The sequence below is a fragment of the Anomaloglossus baeobatrachus genome, chromosome 2, assembly GCF_048569485.1.
Source record: "Anomaloglossus baeobatrachus isolate aAnoBae1 chromosome 2, aAnoBae1.hap1, whole genome shotgun sequence".
In the NCBI taxonomy this organism is placed as follows: domain Eukaryota; kingdom Metazoa; phylum Chordata; class Amphibia; order Anura; family Aromobatidae; genus Anomaloglossus; species Anomaloglossus baeobatrachus.
In genome coordinates this window covers 646,396,577-646,419,373 of record NC_134354.1, presented here as the reverse complement: position 1 = coordinate 646,419,373, position 22,797 = coordinate 646,396,577, and the positions used below count along the sequence as shown (strand labels likewise).

Sequence of the window (22,797 nt, the reverse complement as noted above, 5' to 3'; positions counted from 1 at the left end):
GGACACATGGGGCGCACGGGGGACACATGGGGCGCACGGGGGACACATGGGGCGCACGGGGGACACATGGGGGACACATGGGGAGCACGGGGGACACATGGGGAGCACGGGGGACACATGGGGGACACATGGGGAGCACGGGGGACACATGGGGAGCACGGGGGACACATGGGGAGCACGGGGGACACATGGAGCGCACGGGGGACAGAGCCAGCACGGGGCAAACATGGAGCGCACGGAGGACACATTGGAGCACGGGGGACAGAGCCTACATGGGGGACACATGGGGAGCACGGGGGACAGAGCCAGCACGGGGGGAACATGGGAGCATGGGGCATATACAAACAGAGCACGGGGCAAACAGAGCACGGGGAAAACATGGAGAGCACGGGGAAAACATGGCTGCAAAGATGGGGGAAACATGGCTGCAAAGATGGGGGAAACATGGCTGCAAAGATGGGGGTAAACATGACTGTAAGGATGGGGGAAATCATGACAGGATGGGGTACATTTAGCAGGAAGGGAAACATGCCAGGAAGGGGTACATTTACCAGTATGGGGGATACATTTACCAGAATGGGGGATACATTTACCAGAATGGGGGGAAACATGAAAGGATGGGGGGGAAACATGCCAGGATGGGGGTACATGAACATGCCAGGATGAGGAAAAATGCCAGGATGGGGAACATTTAGCAGGAAGGGTGACATTTATCAGGATGGGGTACATTTACCAGGATAAGGGAACATGCCTGGATGAGGTACATTTACCAGGATGGGGTCATTTAACAGCATGGGGGGAACATGCCAGGATGGGATACATTTACCAGGATGGGGTCATTTAACAGCATGGGGGAACATGCCAGGATGGGGTACATTTACCAGGATGGGGTACATTTACCAGGATGGGGTACATTTACCAGGATGGGGCCATGATGTGGACAAATATACCAGAATGTAGGAAATATATATCAGGATGGGGGACATGTTTACCAGGAAGTGGCCAGGAAGGGGACATAACTACACAATGAAAGGGGAGAATAGCAACTCGTACGTCTTTATGGGATTTCAAGATCTTCAGACATTGAAATGTAGATGTGGATTACAGGGTGACATCTGATTGCATTCCAGGCTAAAATCTCTGTCTAACATGCTGCAATTTATTTCCAGAAGGATCAATCCAACTGCTGTCTGGAAAGGGCAGGGGCTCAGCTCCAATGTGTGGTAAGCACGCATGAGTGTGATGCCCCCTGCTGAAGAGAAGAGAAGACTGCAAAGGTAAGGTTAAAATCAATTATTTACATAATAGGATTGATTGGCACTTCGGAAAAAAAAATGGGTTTAGAACTACAGTTTGGGCACTCGGCCTGTAAAAGGTTCGCCGTGACTGGCCTAGATGATGGCTCTCCTGACCGGAGCGTGACAGCTACATAGAAATACATGCTATCACGCTCGCGTCTGGAGAGCCACCGGTCCTCGGGCGAGTAATATAGCACTTTGACTGCACCCAATCACTGATGCCAGCACAGAGGGGTGGGCGGGGGTAGGCATAAATATTTAGTGGGCATTAACATACGTTTTAACTAGCCGGTACGCAACTATAAGTTTTCAAGGAGTTACAGCAACATTGTGGGGCAAGGTACAGCAATAACAGTTACATATCTTGAAAAAACTGCCTAAGCCCTATTTCAGTATACTACTATTATGGTGAGCTGCAACTAGGGCTTATTTCTGAAAATTTCTGCTAGGGCTTATTTTTGGGCTAGGTCTTAAGTTCTGGGAAACACAGTATATGTTTTCTCAATAACATGAAGAATTTCTTGCCTTTGTGATTGAGAACAGTTTGGATTCTTAAATGTTAAGAACATGGGTTTATTTTTAACCGCACAATCCAAATTAGCAAATTATATCCAGCTTATTGCCATTTTCTTAAAGCCTCTTATCTATTGACTATTTATTTCAGATGTATATAATATTGTTTTGGTAGTGAAGATGTAATTGATGATAAATTTACCAAGACTCCTAACATCATTTCAATCTCTTAATGCTGTTAGCCTATCAATTCTGTTTTGTAGCTCCCCTCTTGTACATATGGACAATTGCCATCTAATGGCCTTCCACCTTCTCATTTCAGGTATGCGTCCATCTTCAAAGGTTGCCTCACTCTATACACAGGTCGGGGAGGTGAACTGCAAAAGATTGGAGAGTAAGAAATGATGTAGATTTCCATAAATTGTACTTAAGAATTCTTATGTTTGCTTTAAAAAACAAACCAACATTAGAACCTGAGTGAAAGATGCCATAAAGGAAGAATCAATTAACCTCTTCACGATACATGACGTACTGGGTACGTCATGGATCATGTCACTGTAATCCCTGTGGACAGCCCGTTGCAATCCGCGCACATATCTGCTAACTTTAACAGCTGACATGTGTACATGCCAGGCACGAGTCGAATCGCGTTCCACCCATGCCTATTAACCCCTTACATCTGTGTCAAATTCTGACAGCGAGATGTATCCGCACGCTGCCATAAGGATAACTTACCCACCCCCATCGGAAGTCACGTGATGCGATCTTGAGACTTTCAGTGGTTGCCATGGTAGCACAGGCTCATGTGGTGACTCCTGTAGCTATCATGAGTCACTTTCTCTCACTGGCGGCAGAGGGAAGTGTGTGAGAGAAAAGCAGCTTTTCTCCAGATCTCAGCTGTCTAGCTGTGATCTGGATAAATGGAAGAGCGATCAGACTGCTGATCGTTATAGTCCCCTAGGGGACTATAAAATAGTAAAATAGAAAAAACAAGTTGAGAGAATTTAAAAAAAAAAAAACCAAACCCCTAAAAGTTCAAATATTTCCCCCCCTCCACATCCCATTCGACCCATTTAAAATTAAAGGGTTAAAAAAATAGAAAATATACACATTTCGTATCGCTGTGTTCAGAAATACCCGCGCTATCAAAATATAAAATCAAGCCGATTGGTAAACGGCGTAGCGGCAAAACAATTCCAAACCCCAAAATTACGTGTTGTGTGTTTTTTTTTGTTTTTTTTTTTTTTTTTTGTTGCTGCAATACAGTTGATCAAAACATAACATCTGCGGAAAAATGGTACCATTAAAAGTCAACTTGAGACGCAAAAAATAAGCTGTCACTGTGCCATAGATCCCAAAAAAATGAGAACGCTACGAGTTTTTCTAAAAATAGTGCAAAAAGTGCTCCACTTTTTTAGCCAAACTTGTGAATTTTTTTTTAACCCCTTAGATAAAGTAAACATGAGAAAAATATACCTCATAACCATGACTAATTGGAGAGAAGCTCTGCGTCACCGATATATAGGTGCTCAGGGAAAAAAAGTTATCAAGTTAAGAGTTGCGGGCACTCGTATCTTGTAATATGGTCAGTCATGGTTATGAAGTTAAAAGAGTATCCCGGCACACTATTACTCCCAAATGAAGAAAATCATGCAACTGTTCATAATGCAAAAAAATTTTTTATTTTTATTTTTATGTGCTGCAAATAATGAATAGCTGGTTCGTCCAATTGAGTCGACGTTTCGGCTTTAGGCCTTCGTCAGACTGGACTTTATCTGAACATGAACAAAAACACAAATCAATCTCATATATACATAATTGACAGCATGAAGAACAATTTCCAATACCATGTTACAATGTTAACACACGAATGACATCATGGTGGAGTAGAGACATACTATATCATATTACAGTACAATATTGTGTTTAGGGGATACAACCTTAAGATCATAAAGAGAGGGAATGAGGGAAAACACAGGCAGTACATAGGAGTCATAGATAACAGAAGGAGAAGGAGGTCGGCTACCATTACTTACCGCGCTGGTGCTAGACGTGCGGTCTGTGAGTGAGCGGTTCTGCACTGAGGATTGCTCCGGCGTGCAGGCATTATAAAGGAAGTGTGGGTGTGTGCTAGTATAACAACATCCTGTCTGTGGAACACAGGAGATCAGGCTCATGTCACTATTGACGTAATTTCCTTGCTATTTATTGTTTGGCTAACGCCTTGATATGACTGCGTACTGACATACCCATATTGGTGAGTGACACATGGGACCCCCCTTGATCGCAACCGGACCACCACACCCCCTTTTTTCTGGGGGGCTTACCTAACCTGATTTCTCTCATAGTCCTTCCAGGAGTTTTGAGTATATTTTCTTCTTTGATCCTCTACTTCAGTCTCTTACCTCTTTTCTTCCCTCTTTTCCTTTCTTTGGTCGATCTTCCATTCATAATCTACCACTTTCACATGAGCACTAATCTAGTGATTTCCCATAGTATACAGAGCATATCTATACCACTATGAAGTATGTGTTCTAAATGTATTGTATTATATTAATAGAGGATGATTGTATCCCCTAAACACAATATTGTACTGTAATATGATATAGTATGTCTCTACTCCACCATGATGTCATTCGTGTGTTAACATTGTAACATGGTGTTGGAAATTGTTCTTCATGCTGTCAATTATGTATATATGAGATTGATTTGTGTTTTTGTTCATGTTCAGATAAAGTCCAGTCTGACGAAGGCCTAAAGCCGAAACGTCGACTCAATTGGACGAACCAGCTATTCATTATTTGCAGCACATAAAAATAAAAATAAAAAAATTTTTTGCATTATGAACAGTTGCATGATTTTCTTCATTTGGGAGTAATAGTGTGCCGGGATACTCTTTTAACTTCATAACCATGACTGACCATATTACAAGATACGAGTGCCCGCAATGGAGCACATACTCCTTAGCATATGATAAAAACAGGAGAACCTGGAGTAATCAATAGTGCAAAACAAATCACAAAGTTTATTTAAATACAAAAAGGACAAAGACACAAAAGGAATGATGGTCACAATGAGACACCATAAAAACATCAATGGGGGGAGGAGAGTATGACCCCAAGATGGGACGAGGGGATAACAGTATAGAAAAAAATCCAAGTTGAGGTAGAATCAAAAAGTGGATGTTAACTACAAAATACTGCAAATGAAGTATAGATGTGACGTCCTAGCTGATATATCTGTATTTTGCCTGCTATAAATAACAGCCTAAGGAGGTAAACAATAAAGTGCTAACTGCAGTTAATATAGAGAAGAATGTTATCTAAAAGAGGCTAGAAATACAATGTAAATGTCACATCCCAGCTATTGGACCAGTGGAATGCAGATATGATGGCTAATAATGAAGAAAGTAGATTTAAAACGCTGAATGCAATGAATGACGGTCACCTCAGAGAGAGGGGAGGAGTCGGCAGCCCCGCCCGTGCTGTGGGACAGCGGACCAGGAAGCCGAAAGAAGGAAAGGATGTCACCAGTGAGACAAGACCACATGACCAGTCACATGACCAGTCAAGGCGGAGCTAGATCGACTATACACAAACAACGCTGAATATAAGTCTAATAACGTTCAAATCGATACAGCCCAAGTGGTCTTGATAGCGGTTTTCTGCCACAGTAAATAGTCGGTCCATATAAGTGGCTAGAGTAGGTCCCGTTTAGATAGTTCTGGTGTGATCCATGTGGGTATAGCTTCACTGGTGGCCTGAGTGTCCAAGAATTCCAATATATCAAGATGTGTATTTCCAATTTATTCAAATAAAACACCACCTATTTATGAAAATGAAAGATGGGGCATATATACAGTGAGGGCAATGAGGTATTTAAGGTCAAAAAGAAGGGGCAAAATATATAAAGAAATGGTGTGAAAAAATGCATTAATAAAAAGGATAAAAAATAGATTTCTTTGTCACTCCATTGGGAGACCCAGACAATTGGGGTGTATAGCTTCTGCCTCCGGAGGACACACAAAGTATTACACTTTAAAAAGTGTAACCCCTCCCCTCTGCCTATACACCCTCCCGTGCATCACGGGCTCCTCAGTTTTATGCTTTGTGTGGAAGGAGGCAAACATCCACTCATGCTCCCATTTTAGTCAGCAGCAGCTGCTGATTTTATCGGTTGGAAGAAAAGAGGGCTCCCACAGGGCCCCCGGCATGCTCCCTTCTCACCCCACTAAGTCGGCGGTGCTGTTAAGGTTGAGGTACCCATTGCGGGTACAGAGGCTGGAGCCACATGCCGTTTTCCTTCACCATCCCTTAGAGGCTCTGGGAGAAGTGGGATCCTAACCGGTCATCCATTCACTGGGACCGGGCTCCCTCCGCAGCCCCTGTGGGAATCTGCCGGACAGGAGACTTTGTATCATCAGGGACAGGGCCCTGCATCTATAGGTACTCTGTGTCCCCATGGGGACGGTGCATGGAGCGCTTGTTTCACAGACGCTGCAGCTGCTGCTGGTTTTGTGACGACCGGGACTTCCGCGCCGACCGCACCTGTTTGTCGGCCGCGGTATTAAATTTAGTCCCCGGCTTCATGCGGCCTAGTACCATAACTCCCGCCCCCCGAGCCTGCCAGTCAGGGGTAAGGGCGGGACGGTCGACCTGACGTCGGCAGTGAGGGCTGGAGCATACTTTAGGTCCCCCCCCCCCCCACCACCACTGATCACTGTGGGGCACCAGACTCCCGCACTTTACTAGTCGCCGCCCACGGCTCCCTCCTCCCCTGAGAGCTCCGGCAGCCATTTTTACAACACATTCTGCCGGTGGAGGATTTCAGGAACGAGCTCTGCAGCTCTGGGAGACCCAAGGCAGGGAATCTGGTGGACACACACCGCTTTGGGCGGTCGGTAAGCCACACCGGTCACCCGGTGCTGGTCCCCCTAGGGTGCCGAAGTATATATGTATATGTGTGTGTATATATATATATATGTGTGTGTATATATATATATATATATATATATATATATATATATATATATATATATATATATATATATATATATATATATATATATATATATATATATATATATATATATATATATATATATATATATATATATATATATATATATATATATATATATATATATATATATATATATATATATATATATATATATATATATATATATATAAAATATATATATATATACACATACACATACACACATATATATATATATATATATATATATATATATATATATATATATGTGTATGTATGTATATGTGTGTGTGTGTGTGTATATGTATATATATATATATATATATATATATATATATATATATATATATATATATATATATATATATATATATATATATATATATATATATATATATATATATATATATATATATATATATACACATATATATATAATTTTGTATATATTTTCTCTGTTCGGCCGAGTTGTTTTTGCTTTTGACTATATACCCTCAGTGATCACTCTCCTAGGAGACAACAGCATGTCGTCCACAAGGAGCAAGGGCGCTAAGGCAAAGGGTTATTTTGCAACCTGTACCTCTTGTGTGGCTATGTTACCTGCAGGTTACACCTACCCTCACTGTGAGCAATGCTCGGCCCCTGTTGCACTCGCTCAGCCGGAGCCTCGGGCACTAGTGGGACCCTCGGCTCAGGCAGACCCGCCTGCTTCCCCTGTGCAGGTGGCAGGGACAGAGTTTGCAGTTTTTGCTGAGAAACTCTGAGTCGCTTTCACAATCCATGGCTCAGTCTATGGACAAATGGTCTGCTAAGCTACTAGAAGCCTTGCAGTCCAGATCGGTCCTTACACAGGCCCCGGGCACCGTTGGATCATCGCCTCCAGGCCCCTCTCGGTCTGCGCCGCAGCGTGCTCCCGGGGTGGCCCCTAGGTCTCACGTGGAGGACTCCGGCACGGACCACAGTCCCAGACCGGCTAAGCGGGCTCGCTGGGAATCTTCCCCGACTTCCTCACGCTGCTCGGGGTCTCAGCTTGAGGACTCTCTGGAGGATGAGGCGGACGTCGCAGCTCAGGGCTCTGACCCTGACGTTGCTCTCAATCTTGATACACCTGAAGGGGACGCCATAGTAAATGACCTTATAGCGTCCATCAACCAAGTGCTAGATCTTTCTCCCCCAACTCCACCTATAGAGGAGTCTGCTTCGCAGCAGGAGAAACACTAGTTTAGGTTTCCCAAACGTACACGGAGTGCGTTTTTCGATCACTCTAACTTCAGAGATGCTGTCCAGAAGCACAGAGCATTTCCGGACAAGCGCTTTACTAAGCGCCTTAATGACACACGTTACCCCTTCCCCTCTTACGTAGTTAAGGGTTGGGCTCAATGTCCCAAGGTGGATCCTCCAGTCTCTAGACTGGCGGCTAGATCTGTAGTATCAGTTGCAGATGGCTCATCGCTCAAGGATGCCACTGACAGGCAGATAGAGCTCCTGGTGAAATCCATCTATGAAGCCACAGGCGCGTCTTTTGCCCCGGCCTTTGCAGCCGTGTGGGCACTTCAAGCTATCTCAGCTTGTCTGTCTGAGATTAATGCGGTCACACGTACCTCTGCTCCGCAAGTTGCGTCTTTGACTTCTCAGGCGTCGGCTTTTTCGTCCTACGCCATGAACGCCGTCCTGGACTCTGCTAGCCGTACAGCGGTAGCATCCGCTAATTCGGTGGCAGTCCGCAGGGCCATGTGGCTACGCGAATGGAAGGCAGACTCTGCTTCCAAGAAGTTCTTAACCGGTTTGCCGTTTTCTGGCGACCGATTGTTTGGCGAGCGATTGGATGAAATTATTAAGGAATCCAAGGGAAAGGACTCGTCTTTACCCCAGTCCAAACCGAAGAGACCTCAGCAACGGAAAATACAATCGAGGTTTCGGTCCTTTCGGCCCTCAGCCAAGTCCCAATCCTCCTCGTCCAACAGGCCAGAGAAGGGCCAGAGGAACTCTTATGCGTGGCGGTCTAAGTCACGTCCCCAAAAAACCGCCGGAGGCACTGCCTCCAAGGCGGCCTCCTCATGACTTTCGGCCTCCCCAAACCGCATCCTCGGTCGGTGGCAGGCTCTCCCGCTTTTGCGACTCCTGGTGGCCACATGTCCAAGACCGATGGGTGAGAGACATTCTGTCTCACGGTTACAGGATAGAGTTCAGCTCTCGTCCTCCGACTCGTTTCTTCAGAACATCTCCGCCCCCCGAGCGAGCCGATGCACTTTTTCAGGCGGTGAACGCTCTGAAGACAGAAGGAGTTGTGATCCCCGTTCCCCTTCAGGAACGTGGTCGCGGCTTTTACTCCAACTTGTTCGTGGTGCCAAAGAAGGACGGATCATTCCGTCCCGTTCTGGACCTCAAACTGCTCAACAGACACGTGAGAACCAGACGGTTTCGGATGGAATCTCTCCGCTCAGTCATCGCTTCGATATCACAAGGAGACTTCCTAGCATCAATCGACATCAAGGATGCTTATCTCCATGTGCCGATCGCACCCGAGCATCAACGCTTCCTGCGTTTCGCCATCGGGGACGAACACCTTCAGTTTGTGGCACTGCCTTTTGGCCTGGCGACAGCCCCACGGGTCTTCACCAAGGTCATGGCTTCCGTTGTGGCGGTCCTACACTCTCAGGGCCACTCGGTGATCCCTTACTTAGACGATCTCCTAGTCAGGGCACCCTCCCGGGTGGCGTGTCAACACAGCCTGACCGTCGCTCTGGAGACTCTCCAGCGGTTCGGGTGGATCATCAATTTTCCAAAGTCCAAGTTGACACCGACCCAATCACTGACTTACCTTGGGATGGAGTTTCATACTCTCTCAGCGATAGTCAAGCTACCGCTGGACAAACAGCTTTCGCAGCAGACAGGGGTGCAATCTCTTCTTCGGGGCCAGTCACACCCCTTGAGGCGCCTCATGCACTTCCTGGGGAAGATGGTGGCAGCAATGGAGGCAGTCCCCTTCGCGCAGTTTCATCTGCGCCCACTCCAATGGGACATTCTCCGCAAATGGGACAGGAGGTCGACGTCCGTAGACAGGAACGTCTCTCTTTCCCTTGCAGCAAAAACCTCTCTTCAGTGGTGGCTTCTTCCCACTTCTCTGTCGCAGGGAAAATCCTTCCTTCCCCCATCCTGGGCTGTGGTCACGACGGACGCGAGTCTGTCAGGGTGGGGAGCGGTTTTTCTCCACCACAGGGCTCAGGGAACCTGGACTCCGACAGAGTCCTCCCTTCAGATCAATGTTCTGGAGATAAGGGCAGTGTATCTGGCCCTAAAGGCGTTCCATCGGTGGCTGGAGGGCAGGCAGATCCGCATACAGTCGGACAACGCCACGGCGGTCGCGTACATCAACCACCAGGGCGGCACGCGCAGCAGTCAAGCCTTCCAGGAAGTCCGGCGGATTTTGCTGTGGGCGGAGGCCACAGCATCCACCATCTCCGCAGTTCACATCCCGGGCGTGGAAAACTGGGAAGCAGACTTTCTCAGTCGCCAGGGCATGGATGCGGGGGAATGGTCTCTTCACCCAGACGTGTTTCGAGAGATCTGTCGCCGCTGGGGAACGCCGGACGTCGATCTCATGGCGTCACGGCACAACAACAAAGTCCCGGCATTCATGGCACGGTCTCAAGATCACAGAGCTCTGGCGGCGGACGCATTAGTTCAGGATTGGTCGCAGTTTCGACTGCCTTATGTATTTCCCCCTCTGGCGATGCTGCCCAGAGTGCTGCGCAAAATCAGGTCCGACTGTCGTCGCGCCATTCTCGTCGCTCCAGATTGGCCGAGGCAGTCGTGGTACCCGGATCTGTGGCATCTCACGGTGTATCAACCGTGGGCGCTCCCAGACCGCCCAGACTTGCTGTCACAAGGGCCGTTTTTCCATCTGAACTCTGGCCATTGAGTCCTGGCTCCTAGCGTCCTCAGGGTTATCTCAAGATGTCATTGCCACCATGAGACAGGCCAGGAAACCAACGTCCGCCAAGATCTATCACAGGGCTTGGAGGATCTTCTTATCCTGGTGCTCTGATAATGGTTTTGCTCCCTGGCCTTTTGCCTTACCCACTTTTCTTTCATTCCTTCAATCCGGAATGGACAAGGGTTTGTCTCTCGGCTCTCTCAAGGGACAAGTATCGGCGCTATCCGTATTTTTTCAAAAGCGTCTAGCCAGGCTTCCGCAGGGCCGCACGTTCCTGCAGGGAGTTTGCCACATAGTCCCACCTTACAAGCATCCGCTGGAACCCTGGGACCTTAACAGGGTGCTAACGGCTCTTCAGAAACCACCTTTCGAGCCGCTGCGGGATGTCTCTTTATCACGTCTTTCACAGAAGGTGGCATTTCTAGTGGCAGTTACATCGCTCCGTAGAGTGTCGGAGCTGGCAGCGCTGTCATGCAAAGCCCCCTTCCTGGTTTTTCACCAGGATAAGGTGGTTCTGCGTCCTGTCCCGGAATTTCTCCCTAAGGTGGTATCTCCTTTTCATCTCAATCAGGATATCTCCTTACCTTCATTTTGCCCTAATCCAGTTCACCAATGTGAAAAGGATTTGCACTCATTAGATCTGGTGAGAGCACTCCGGTTCTACGTGTCTCGCACGGCGCCCCTGCGCCGTTCTGATGCGCTCTTTGTCCTTGCCGCTGGCCAGCGTAAGGGTTCGCAGGCTTCCAAGTCAACCTTGGCTCGGTGGATCAAGGAACCGATTCTTGAAGCCTACCGTTCTTCTGGGCTTCCGCTTCCTTTGGGGCTGAAAGCCCATTCTACCAGAGCCGTGGGTGCGTCCTGGGCATTGCGGCACCGGGCTATGGCTCAGCAGGTGTTTCAGGCAGCTACCTGGTCTAGTCTGCACACTTTCACGAAACACTATCAGGTGCATACCTATGCTTCGGCAGACGCCAGTCTAGGTAGGCGAGTCCTTCAGGCGGCGGTTGCCCACCTGTAAGAGGGGGCCGTTTCGGCTCTTTTTATTGAGGTATTCTTTTACCCACCCAGGGACTGCTTTTGGACGTCCCAATTGTCTGGGTCTCCCAATGGAGCGACAAAGAAGGGAATTTTGTTTACTTACCGTAAATTCCTTTTCTTCTAGCTCCTATTGGGAGACCCAGCACCCGCCCCTGTTCCCTTCGGGCTGTTTGTTCTTTTGTGTACACATGTTGTTCATGTTGAATCGTTTCTTTTGGTTCATGGTTTTCAGTTCTCCGAACATCCTTCAGATTGAATTTACCTTAGACCAATTTATAAGTTTCCTCCTTCCTGCTTTTGCACCAAAACTGAGGAGCCCGTGATGCACGGGAGGGTGTATAGGCAGAGGGGAGGGGTTATACTTTTTAAAGTGTAATACTTTGTGTAGCCTCTGGAGGCAGAAGCTATACACCCCAATTGTCTGGGTCTCCCAATAGGAGCTAGAAGAAAAGGAATTTACGGTAAGTAAACAAAATTCCCTTCTTATGATATAAAAGTCAGAAAAAGAGTGGCGAAAATATTCGAGAAAAAGGGAACCTGAAGAGCCATTTAGAGAAAAGAGGCAAAACTGATAACCTCATTAAGTCCCCTAGGGACAAGAGTGTCAAGAGCACTAATCCACCAGGCCTCACGTTGGGCAAGTTTTTCTTGACATCTCCTCCCCTGGAACCACAATTTACCGTATCAATCCCCCATACCTCAAGAAGTGCAGGATCACAATTGTGATACCTCTTGATGTGACTGGGGAGAGTGAGATCCTGTGCTGTAGTGGCTGCCGAAATGTCACGCACATGCTCCCTGACCCTAACGCGGAGCTCACGTGAGGTCAGGGAGCACGGACATGTGGCGAAATATATAACGTGCGTGGTGCCACACAATATACATTTCCGGATGTCAAAAGTCCTTTTGTAGCCAGAGGAGAAGAATGTCTTAGTGCGCACAATGTTGTCACAAGCCAGACAGTGACCACACTTGAAACATCCCAAGATGGGACCACGGGTAATAAAGGGATTTTTTTATATCTGGGATGTAGTGACTCCTCACCAACATGTCCTTTGTTTTTAGCACGCCTCGCTGTCATGAGAGGGGGGCATCCGTGAGGATCCCTGACTGTATTGGATCTGACAGTAATACCGGCCAGTGTCTGTGGAGGATCTCTCTCATGGTGCCCCACTCGTGATTATATGTGCTAATGAACCTCGGTTCACTGCTGGAGGATGTCTGCTTGGGCATGTAGGTGAGGAGTTGCGCCCTAGGGGTTTTCTTGGCCCTAAGCCCCTTTTCACCATTCTTCCACTATAACCCCGCTCCCTGAAACGGCACAGAGGTCGGCCGACTGAGCCTCAAACTTGTCATTGGACGAGCAGATACGTCTCATTCTTAGGAACTGGCCAGTCGGGATAGCACGAATAGTGGCTGGTGTGTGGGCTGATGAGGCATGCAGCAGAGCATTGACCGAGGTACTCTTACGATAGACATCCGTCTGTACGAGGTGATCCGATCCAACCTCCATTTTAATATTCAAAAAATCAATGCTACTGCTGCTGTGTCTGAGTAAGCCTAATGCCAAAATCATTGACATTAAGATGCCTCATAAAATCCTCCAGCTGCTCAGCTGTGCCCTGACAAAAAAATAAAACGTCATCAATGTACCTTAGCCAGCACTGCACATGGGCGCTAGCACCGACGCCTCAGTCGCCATATACATGTTTGGTGTCTACATGCTCGCACCGGCCTGAGACATCACACCAACACATCATATAGTGAACACTGTGACTAAAATATCCCAAAAACTATGGTGCAATCACACTTTTTTTGCAGTTTTTCCACCCATAAATTTTTTTTGCGGTTTTCCAGTGCACTATAAGGTAAAACTTATGGTTTCATGTAAAAGTACAGCTCGTCCCGCAAAATACAAGCCCTTTATATGGCAAGATTGATAGAAAAATAAAAAAGTTACGGCTCTGGGAAGAAGGGGAGCAAAAAACCAAAAAAATAGAAAATTGCCTGGGGGGGGGGGAAGCGGTTAATTCCAACGTGTGACTTACTGGTGCTTCACATATCTGGACCGTATATAAGAGCAGCAGTCTCTGAAGATGAGCGCACAACATATCCCAGAGTTGTCAGCTGTGAAGCCCCACTGGCATCTTGCTGTAAACAGCAGCAACCAGATCAATCTCTGATCACTGATGTTTGAACTATTTAAATGCCTCTGTCAATCATTAACAGCGCATTCAAATAGCATGGCAAGAATGTGTGGGGAGGATGTGTTTACATGGCAGCTCGAGGGCCTCCTGAAGGCCCCAAGCTGCCGTCTGTCCTTCTGTGAAACCTAACCTATTGCTGAACCTCATAGGAGAAGATTATTTTGCCTATACAACACAATATTGTGGTGGTCCGTGTAAGTCAGGGGTCTCAAACTCGGCTGGGTGTATGGGCCGCACAGAGGGGAAAAAATAATTTGGGGGGCCGCATTCTTTGCAGGACAAAGTGACATTTTTATTGGTACCATATATAATATAAAAATATATAATTTTATTTTTACACCCCTTGGGATCACTGATTTTGAACTTTTTCACTTGTTCATTATAGCAAACGTGCACATTCTTTGTTTAAATATAAACTTTTTTTTTTCTTTCATTGTATTCCTTTCTTGTAACTAATAGTCTTACAATTAGCACTATATAGAAATTTTGACCAACATCTTTTAGTAATGTTCCCCATATTGTTGTAACGTGCCCATCCTTGTCCCCTTGTAGTATTGTGCCCCATCCCACAGTAATGTGCTCATCCTTGTAATGTCCCAATCCTATAGTAATGTCCCCAGCCTTATCCCCATCTCATAGTAATGCGCGCACTTTGTCCCCATCCTGTAGTAATGGGTCAGCAGCTCCCCTCACCTTCCACAGACGCCGGAGTGAAGCTGAGGGGAGTGGTCTCTGGCCCCAGATCCACAGTGATTGGAGAGAGCGGTCACAGGACCGGTTTCTCCAATCAGAGCTGGGGGCGGGTGAAACACAGGTCACCCAGCTCCAGCCAATGATTGGTGCTACATCTGCACTGATCTTGGCTGGATTTCAATGTTTCAGCGAGTTTTCAATGGCTGAAACATTAGTGGCTGTGATTGGCTGAGCGGCGTTCGTCAGCCAATCACAGCCTCCATAGGTCCGGGGAGGAGACGCCACCCCTCCTGAGGTTCCCTCCTCCACGAATCTAAGGTATTTGCACCCATCGCAGCCACCGGGGCTGCGATTTCGCCATGACTTACTGAGGACATCATGGGTCCTTAAGTACCAGGGAGCTATAACGTACCCAGTACGTCATAGGTCGCTAAGGGGTTAACGACACACACACACACACACACACCATTCTTCTCACCTGGCCTGCGCTCCCTCCGCTGCCTCACCTCTGCTTCGTGCGGCCCCCAGGCCTGTGCCCCTCTTCACTATCGCAGCAGGTGCAGTGTCACTGTCAGTGATTTATGTGAGATGATTGTATTGCCGGAGCGAGAGCGCAGCACCGGCAACACATTCATCTGACAAAGTGAAGACAGTGGCTGCGGCCCCTGCACCTGCCGCGATGGAGACCAGGGGCACGGGCCTGGGGGCCGCACGAACTACCCTGAGGGGCCGCATGCGGGCCGTGTGTTTTGAGACCCCTGGTGTAAGTGATCTAACGATTTCAGGTTGAAGTTCCCCAAGAGGGCTAAAAACATGGGGGGGGGGGGAGTGGGCGTGGTTCGGGGGGAAAATGCTGAATCCCCACTGGTTTTGATATTAATCCATGAAATCAGCTATCTATACAGTAAATACTGTAATGAAAAAAATATAACACCAGAAGTGTGTGTGTGTGTGTGTGTGTGTGTGTGTGTGGGTGGTTTTGGGTTTTTTTTTTGTTTTTTGACACCGCAACTCCATAAAAAAAAGAGCAATTTCATATCTGGCCAGGTATCAATAAAAATATCTGCGTGCCACACAGTAAAAAACCCCGCACATGGCTGCATCAACACAAATTAATGTTGTGAATCTCAGAAAATGGCAACACTGTATTTTTTTGTTTTATAAGACGCACCCCAAATTTAGAGGAAGAAAAAAGGTTAAAAAAACTAACAAAAGAAAAATGAAGTCCATTTTTATAATTCCGGGGGGAGGCAGCAGTGGTGGAGCAGGGGGATCACAGGAGGAAGGGGCGGTGCTGGAGTACGGAGATGCTGCAGGCGGCGCAGAGTGGGGCCCAGATGCTCACTGCGAGCGCTGCTCTGGTGCACGCTGCGGACGATTAGGCACAGGCAATCTAAAGATGTCGGCGGTGTGGGCTTCAAACAAATGGCGCTTGGAGTCGTCGCGTGCGTTGATTTAGTTATTGGCTCAATGACAAGCTGAAATCTAATCTGCGCATGCGCCACCTCCGGGCGCTATTTTTATTAAGTCCACTGCTGAGACATCAACGGGCCATAGGTGGCGCTTACTTAGATGAAAGCTTGAGCTGGGAGCTCCATCTGCGTACGTGCCGACTCTGGGCGTTATTATTTGAAACCCTCACCATCGACCTCTTCGGAAGGCCCGTGGTCTCGCCGCTCGCCGTGCAGAACAGAGCTGCGAGCCACACAGAGCAGCGCCCACAGCATCGCACCTGCCTCCTGTCACCATTCTCCACCACCCCCTGGTAAGCTACATTTGCCTTTTCAGATTCACACCTCCCATTTTTCTTCCAAATTTTTGGAAGAATAGTGCATCTTCTAATCCAAAAAATATAGTAATTATATATCTCTATCACAAATTTTCCTTTACGAATTTAATTGTGATTATTTTTATCCTTCAGTGAAGACCATAGAAACCCTCCCCCCCCTCCCAAGCCATGTAGTTTTCCTTATTAATGAGCTCAGTATTACCCTGTCCTCACCACGAATTGTCAGCTTTCCGCCTATGCACCGTGCACACAACGTGTGCGATATGCATAATCACGTGAACTTTGTAGCAAATAAATCAGTGATTTTATCATTGTAGCTCAGTAAGTGACACATCGCTGCAATCAGTCTCTGCCCCTACATTACGCTGATCTCAGATGGCACAACACACACCTGGAGGCAGAATCCCTTAAACAGTTGACTGTGTTCTTCTATTCCCAGATTTTGCATGGTATATTCTGAACTGCCTAACTTTAGTGAACCAAACCCTGAGTATGTTGCACAGCAATCCCAAAGCAAACAGGTAAGTGGGTTTTATTTTCCGCAGTGACGTTCTCTGTACAATCCCAGTGCTACTGATGTTTTTTTTTTATTCTTCTGATTTCAGGCTCCAGTAGAAAGTGGGTCTGGAGCAGCTAATCACAACTCCTCGAACAATGCTGCTCCGCCAGGTGAACAAAGCCCTTCAGAATAATGCATTGTATAAATGACTGTATTTTCTGTATATTTGAGCCTTGCGTGGTCCATTATACAATGGTGAGATAACTCTGTGCAGCGAGGTCAGCACGTTCTAGTGTTCTCTCTATTGGCTTTTCGCTCTAGGAGTCCAGAGAGCGTCTAATAATATTAATACTCCACCTCTTTGACTCCATTTATTTGCGGGTTACACAGTGACCGGTCCCGCTACAATTGATTTTCTGTGGTGCCACATCGTGACCAAGACTGAAACATGGCGCCACTAATGCTCCCAAATGTGTTGTCTCTTCTGAATCTGGTCAGGAGTGTTTTTACCATAGACTGTGTGTGAGCCGTCTGTCACTTGTCTGTGATTTGACTGTTTTAACAACTTTAAAGGGAACCTGTCACCACTTTTTTGGCCTATAAGCTGTGGCCACCACCGGGCTCATATATATTATATTATATTATATTATATGATCTGTATATAAGAGCCCAGGCCGGGGGTATAACATAAAAAACACTTTATAATACTTACCTAACGGTCACGGGGTGGGCCTAATGGGCGTCTCCGTTGTCTGGTGCCGCCTCTTTTGGCCATCTTTGTTCTCCTTCTCTAGCTGCGGTGCATGACTGGGCCGACGTCACACACTTGCCTGCATTCAGGCCTTGCACAGGACCGGCGCGTGTGTATGACGTAGGCGCGTCATGCACCCAGACTTCAGAAAGAGGACGAAGATGGCCGAAAGAGGAGGTGCTGGCAGCGGACAACTGAGACGCCCATTAGACCCACCGCGCGACTGTTAGTTAAGTATTATAAATTGGGTTTTTTGTTATACCCCCTGGCCTGGGCTCTTATATACAGCATTCTAACATGCTGTATATAAGAGCCCGGTGGTGGTGGCCACAGCTTACAGGCCAAAAAAGTGGTGACAGGTTCTCGATGGATTTTGGTCACCGTGTAGCCCCAGCCTGGGGTGGGATCTTTTTAGATTAAAAAGACAGACAATATGGACATAATCTCAGTGAGACACCTCTGTAGATCATACCGGGATCTCAAGCCAGTTTTGTTATACTTGGATAAATGCAATATTAGTGCTTCCATGTGCTGCATCTCTGGAAGAACGTCACCAGTACTAGATTCTGATGTATCCGCTTGTGGACATTCTCATAATTGTTGTTGTATTTAACATTTTAATGTCTATGTAACTTATCCTGTAAAGAGATTTTGCAATAAATAAATCCTACCTCCGGACAAAATTGCTTTTAGGGTGCTTTCACCCGCAATAGTTTATGGGGGCAGGGAAATAAAATGTTTCTGGGGGTTTTTTTCTCTTTATTTTTGACTTTTTGAATACATAGCATTTTTTTTTTTACTTTTTTTTTTTTTTTGGGACCACTTCTTTTAAAACTACATTATATAGTCATGGCGTGTGTATGGAGCACAGCACAGCCAGCAGATACCAGCAGCAGCAGCTGCCAGAACTTGCTCCAATTACAATCTAACTATTTCAGTGTCACTGTCAGTCTTTGACAGCAGTATTTTAATTCTGTCCTACCTGGTGCACATGTGTCAAGAGAAGAACAAAATTTCTCCATTCCATGAAAAATCAGACTGCATTTGGATGTCATCCGAGTTCAGTCAAATGATTTGCACACACCCATAGACTTGAATGGGTGCGCTTCGTCCAATTGCTGCACTATCTTAGCCAAGCCAAATCGGCATGAGAAAAAAACACATCAGAACTGCCCCATAGGATAACCTTAGAGCGAGTGCTAGCCAGCAAAACATCAGATAGCACTCATTCAAGTTATTTGCTCACGTGAGCGAACCCACAGGCTGAGCTTCAAAGGAGAACCACTATATACTTCAGTATATGGCAGTGTATTATAGAAAATAAGTGGTCAACAATTGCAGGCTCAAATCAATTAGGGAGATTAAAGAAAACTTTTTTTTTTAAACGTTTAAATCATACCCCCCATTTTTTTTTTCTCATTTCTCTTAAAAAAAAAAAAAAAAAAACTTTTGGTATTGCTGTGTCCATAAAATACCAGTTAAGTATTTAAAATTTTAACTGCATTAAGCACAAAACGATACTCTTAAAAAAGGAAAGGAATTGAAAAGGAAGAGTGCTTAGCACCCCACCACCCTGCCCCCTCCTTAGTTGATGCATACTCGTTTAAGGGAATCTGTCAGCAGGTTTTTCCCAGCTAATCTAAGAGCAGCATAATGTAGGGGCACAGACCCTGATTACAGCAATATGTCACTTACTGGGCTGCTTAGTAGGCTTCTAGATATGCGGTCATGTTCTCCTCTACATTCATGAGCTCTTTATAACCCTGCCCCCACCAGAAATCTGCCCATGTGCAGTTAACACAAAGATGCCAATTAGTGTTGTGGTCTGAGTTCTACAGAGCTCAGCATTTAGAAAATTGGTACATCTATCGCAGTTTTATCAAAACTGCAGCAAGCAGCCCAGTGACATTGCTGGTATGAGGGACTTTGCCCCTATATCATACTGTTCTCACATAGGGCAGTAAAAACATGATGACTGATTTATCTTTTTAAAGAGTATCTGTTGCCAGGTTTTTGCCACGTAATCTGAGAGTAGCATAACATGGGGTTGGAGATCCTGATTTCTGCGCTGTTACTTACTGGGCTGCGTAATGTAGTTTTTTAAAAAAAAAAAAAAAAAAAAAAATCACTAGTTAAATCAGCAGTAGATTATCACTACTGGACTACTTGGCGTGTTGCCAGGTAGTCCAACATAGTCATGAGCTCTGTATAACTGCTAGATCTGCAGCAGAGAAAACACTGATTTTATCAAAATGACAGAAAGCTCTGGAATCAGGGTCTCTGTCTCTACATTATGCTGCTCTCAGATGGAGAAGCAAAAACCTGGTGCCAGATTCCCTTTAACTAGAGATGAAAATGTTGGGTGTGCACCGAAGATCAGAATAATTTTTTTTTTTAAGGTTTTTTTTTTTTCTTCTTAAAAAATTTAAGGCACTGTGATTATATCAACTTGAATAATCATCCTGCTACATCTTTTCTTTTCCTCATACTGAAGGCTATAAAAAGAAAAACGTTTTTTTTGTCCCCCCCCCCCCCACTATATTACATAGGAACATGTTCTCAACTACACGTCCTGCTCTCAAATAAACCCTCATCTGGCTTTGTTAAAGGACAAGGAAATGAGTTATGGCTCTTGGAACAAGGAGAGGAAAAAAATTAATGTGCAAAATATAGAAACTTTCCCGATCTTGAAAGGATTGCCAAACCAAGTCAGGACTGTATTAAAAGGAAAAAAACAATTTTGACAATAGAAATGCAGCAAAAAAAAAAACTAAAATAAAAAAAGTGTGTGATTTGTTAGAAAAGTACTTGTATGAGGCCAGGTGCGTGCGCTGCGGATTTACTGGCGATTTTTACTGTGGATTTGCTGCAGAAAATGTGCCTAACATTTCTGCAGTCATTCCCCAGCAAAACCTGCGGGTATAAAACAAAACAAAAAAAAAATATGCTGTGCACTGCATTTGTTTTTTTTGTTTTTTTGGTCCCTGCGGATTTACCCGTGTAATTTCCGCTGCGTAATTAATGAGCATGTCACTACTTTTCTGCAGGTACCTGCGGTTTTTGCCATAGATAATAGTAAAAACCGCAGGGACAAACCCGTGGAAAAAAATCACGGCAAAACGGCAGGTGCAGTTTAACTGCGTTTTTTTGCCGTAGGTGCGGTATTCTGCCAGAGGGTGCGGATTTTTCTTAAAAGTCCATTTTCTAGTGTGCACATAGCCTGATGTATCCCCAGACCTGGATCATACTGGTCCAGCAGTCCCTTCAATCCCACGAATAGGAATGCACTTGTGAGATTTGTTGTTTTATCCCTATTGAAATAATAGACCTTTTGAGATATTGTATAATGAATGTTCATAAATCTTATTATTGGCCACTTTGTTTGGACATTATTTTCTGAATGAGTCCCATTATGTCTTATTTCAGCTTCCGAGCTGCCCAACGGTAATGGAAACAACAATCAAGTTGGCGCCGTACACCAGCCTCCTGCTACGTCTCACCCGTCAAGTGGACGAATTACACGCAGCCAACCCAACCACTCCGCCCCTGGAGCCTCAAACTCCATCAGTAATGGCAAAGAGACACGGCGGACTGGGAAAAGATAACAGTCTCTGGTCACCAGTTCTAATCTTGTGCTCTCCTCTCTAGCCTACGCTTGGTGCCTGGTGTATATTCGGAGAGAAGCCAGGCTTGTGCTCATCCCAGCAGAAGAGATCGGGATCTGAATGATGTTTTAATGAAGCCTCCTAGTGCATTATAAAACATGTATGTAAGGACCTATTCTTACAACATGAAGGATCAGAGTATCTTTTAGTATTTTTTTAATTTTTTATTTTTATTATTTTGTAGTCTAACCTAGGAAAGCAGTGTATAGGAAGAAACCCAAGGAAATGGCGCTCCTAGATGTTTCCTTAATTAGCCATACATTACATAGCAGTGTTAGCGGTAAGTGAGGTATTTGAATAAAATGAAAGCCTCTTTCAGTTGTCTGTTTTTCTTTTTACTGATAGAAAATGAATCTTTCACATGTCCATGCATTAAACGCATGTGTGTGACGGTCCATGGTGTAGCTCTGTATGGCTGTGCCTGTGTGTGATATTCGTGTGACATCTGGATATCATATGGACAGCATGAACTTGTATACTTACCTGTCTCTGGCGCTGCGGTCACACTTGCTTCCGGGTCCGCCATCAGTGCAGTGAATATTCATGAGGCATAATGAGCGGGACCCGGAAGTAACAGCAGCGCCGGAGATGGGTAAATATAAACATCCATTTAGTTTTAGTGAATGCGTGTCCTCTGGTATGTGTCACAGTAATGACACATGGATCACATCAGTGTGCCATCAGTGTCGCCAACCAAAGAAGTATGGGGAGATAAGGTATGCACACCAGTGACTATGTAAGGGGAATACATGTAATAGCAGAAACTGCTGTGTGAATACTGACATGAAAAATTCAATCGCTATATGTAAGAATGAAATGTGAAAAATGGAACTTGCATTACTGCCATGAATATATGAATAAAGAGAAATTTAGCTACTGAATTGATCAATGCAATAGAGCCCCAACACTACGCCAAAGTACAGTTAGATCCAGAAATATTTGGACAGTGACACAATTTTCGCGAGTTGGGCTCTGCATGCCACCACATTGGATTTGAAATGAAACCTCTACAACAGAATTCAAGTGCAGATTGTAACGTTTAATTTGAAGGTTTGAACAAAAATATCTGATAGAAATTGTAGGAATTGTACACATTTCTTTACAAACACTCCACATTTTAGGAGGTCAAAAGTAATTGGACTAATAAACCAAACCCAAACAAAATATTTTTATTTTCAATATTTTGTTGCGAATCCTTTGGAGGCAATCACTGCCTTAAGTCTGGAACCCATGGACATCACCAAACGCTGGGTTTCCTCCTTAATGCTTTGCCAGGCCTTTACAGCCGCAGCCTTCAGGTCTTGCTTGTTTGTGGGTCTTTCCGTCTTAAGTCTGGATTTGAGCAAGTGAAATGCATGCTCAATTGGGTTAAGATCTGGTGATTGACTTGGCCATTGCAGAATGTT

General features: G+C 45.6%; 1 protein-coding gene across 3 annotated transcripts in view; it reads left to right on the top strand.

Annotated features, from left to right (window-relative positions):
* NABP2 (nucleic acid binding protein 2) overlaps positions 1 to 21,709 on the top strand; it is a 34,595-nt gene extending 12,886 nt beyond the window's left edge. The window contains exons 4-9 of one of the 3 annotated variants that reach the window (XM_075334422.1): positions 2,134 to 2,205; positions 16,916 to 16,997; positions 17,082 to 17,145; positions 21,153 to 21,293; positions 21,375 to 21,491; positions 21,576 to 21,709. In XM_075334422.1, the coding sequence (XP_075190537.1) occupies positions 2,134 to 2,205; positions 16,916 to 16,997; positions 17,082 to 17,145; positions 21,153 to 21,293; positions 21,375 to 21,451 (436 nt within the window). In that variant the 3' untranslated portion in view covers positions 21,452 to 21,491; positions 21,576 to 21,709. Of the gene's footprint in view, positions 1 to 2,133; positions 2,206 to 16,915; positions 16,998 to 17,081; positions 17,146 to 21,152 lie in introns of all 3 variants that reach the window. The other 2 variants (XM_075334425.1, XM_075334423.1) reach the window with 2 other exon arrangements.
* Positions 21,710 to 22,797: the final 1,088 nt, after the last annotated feature.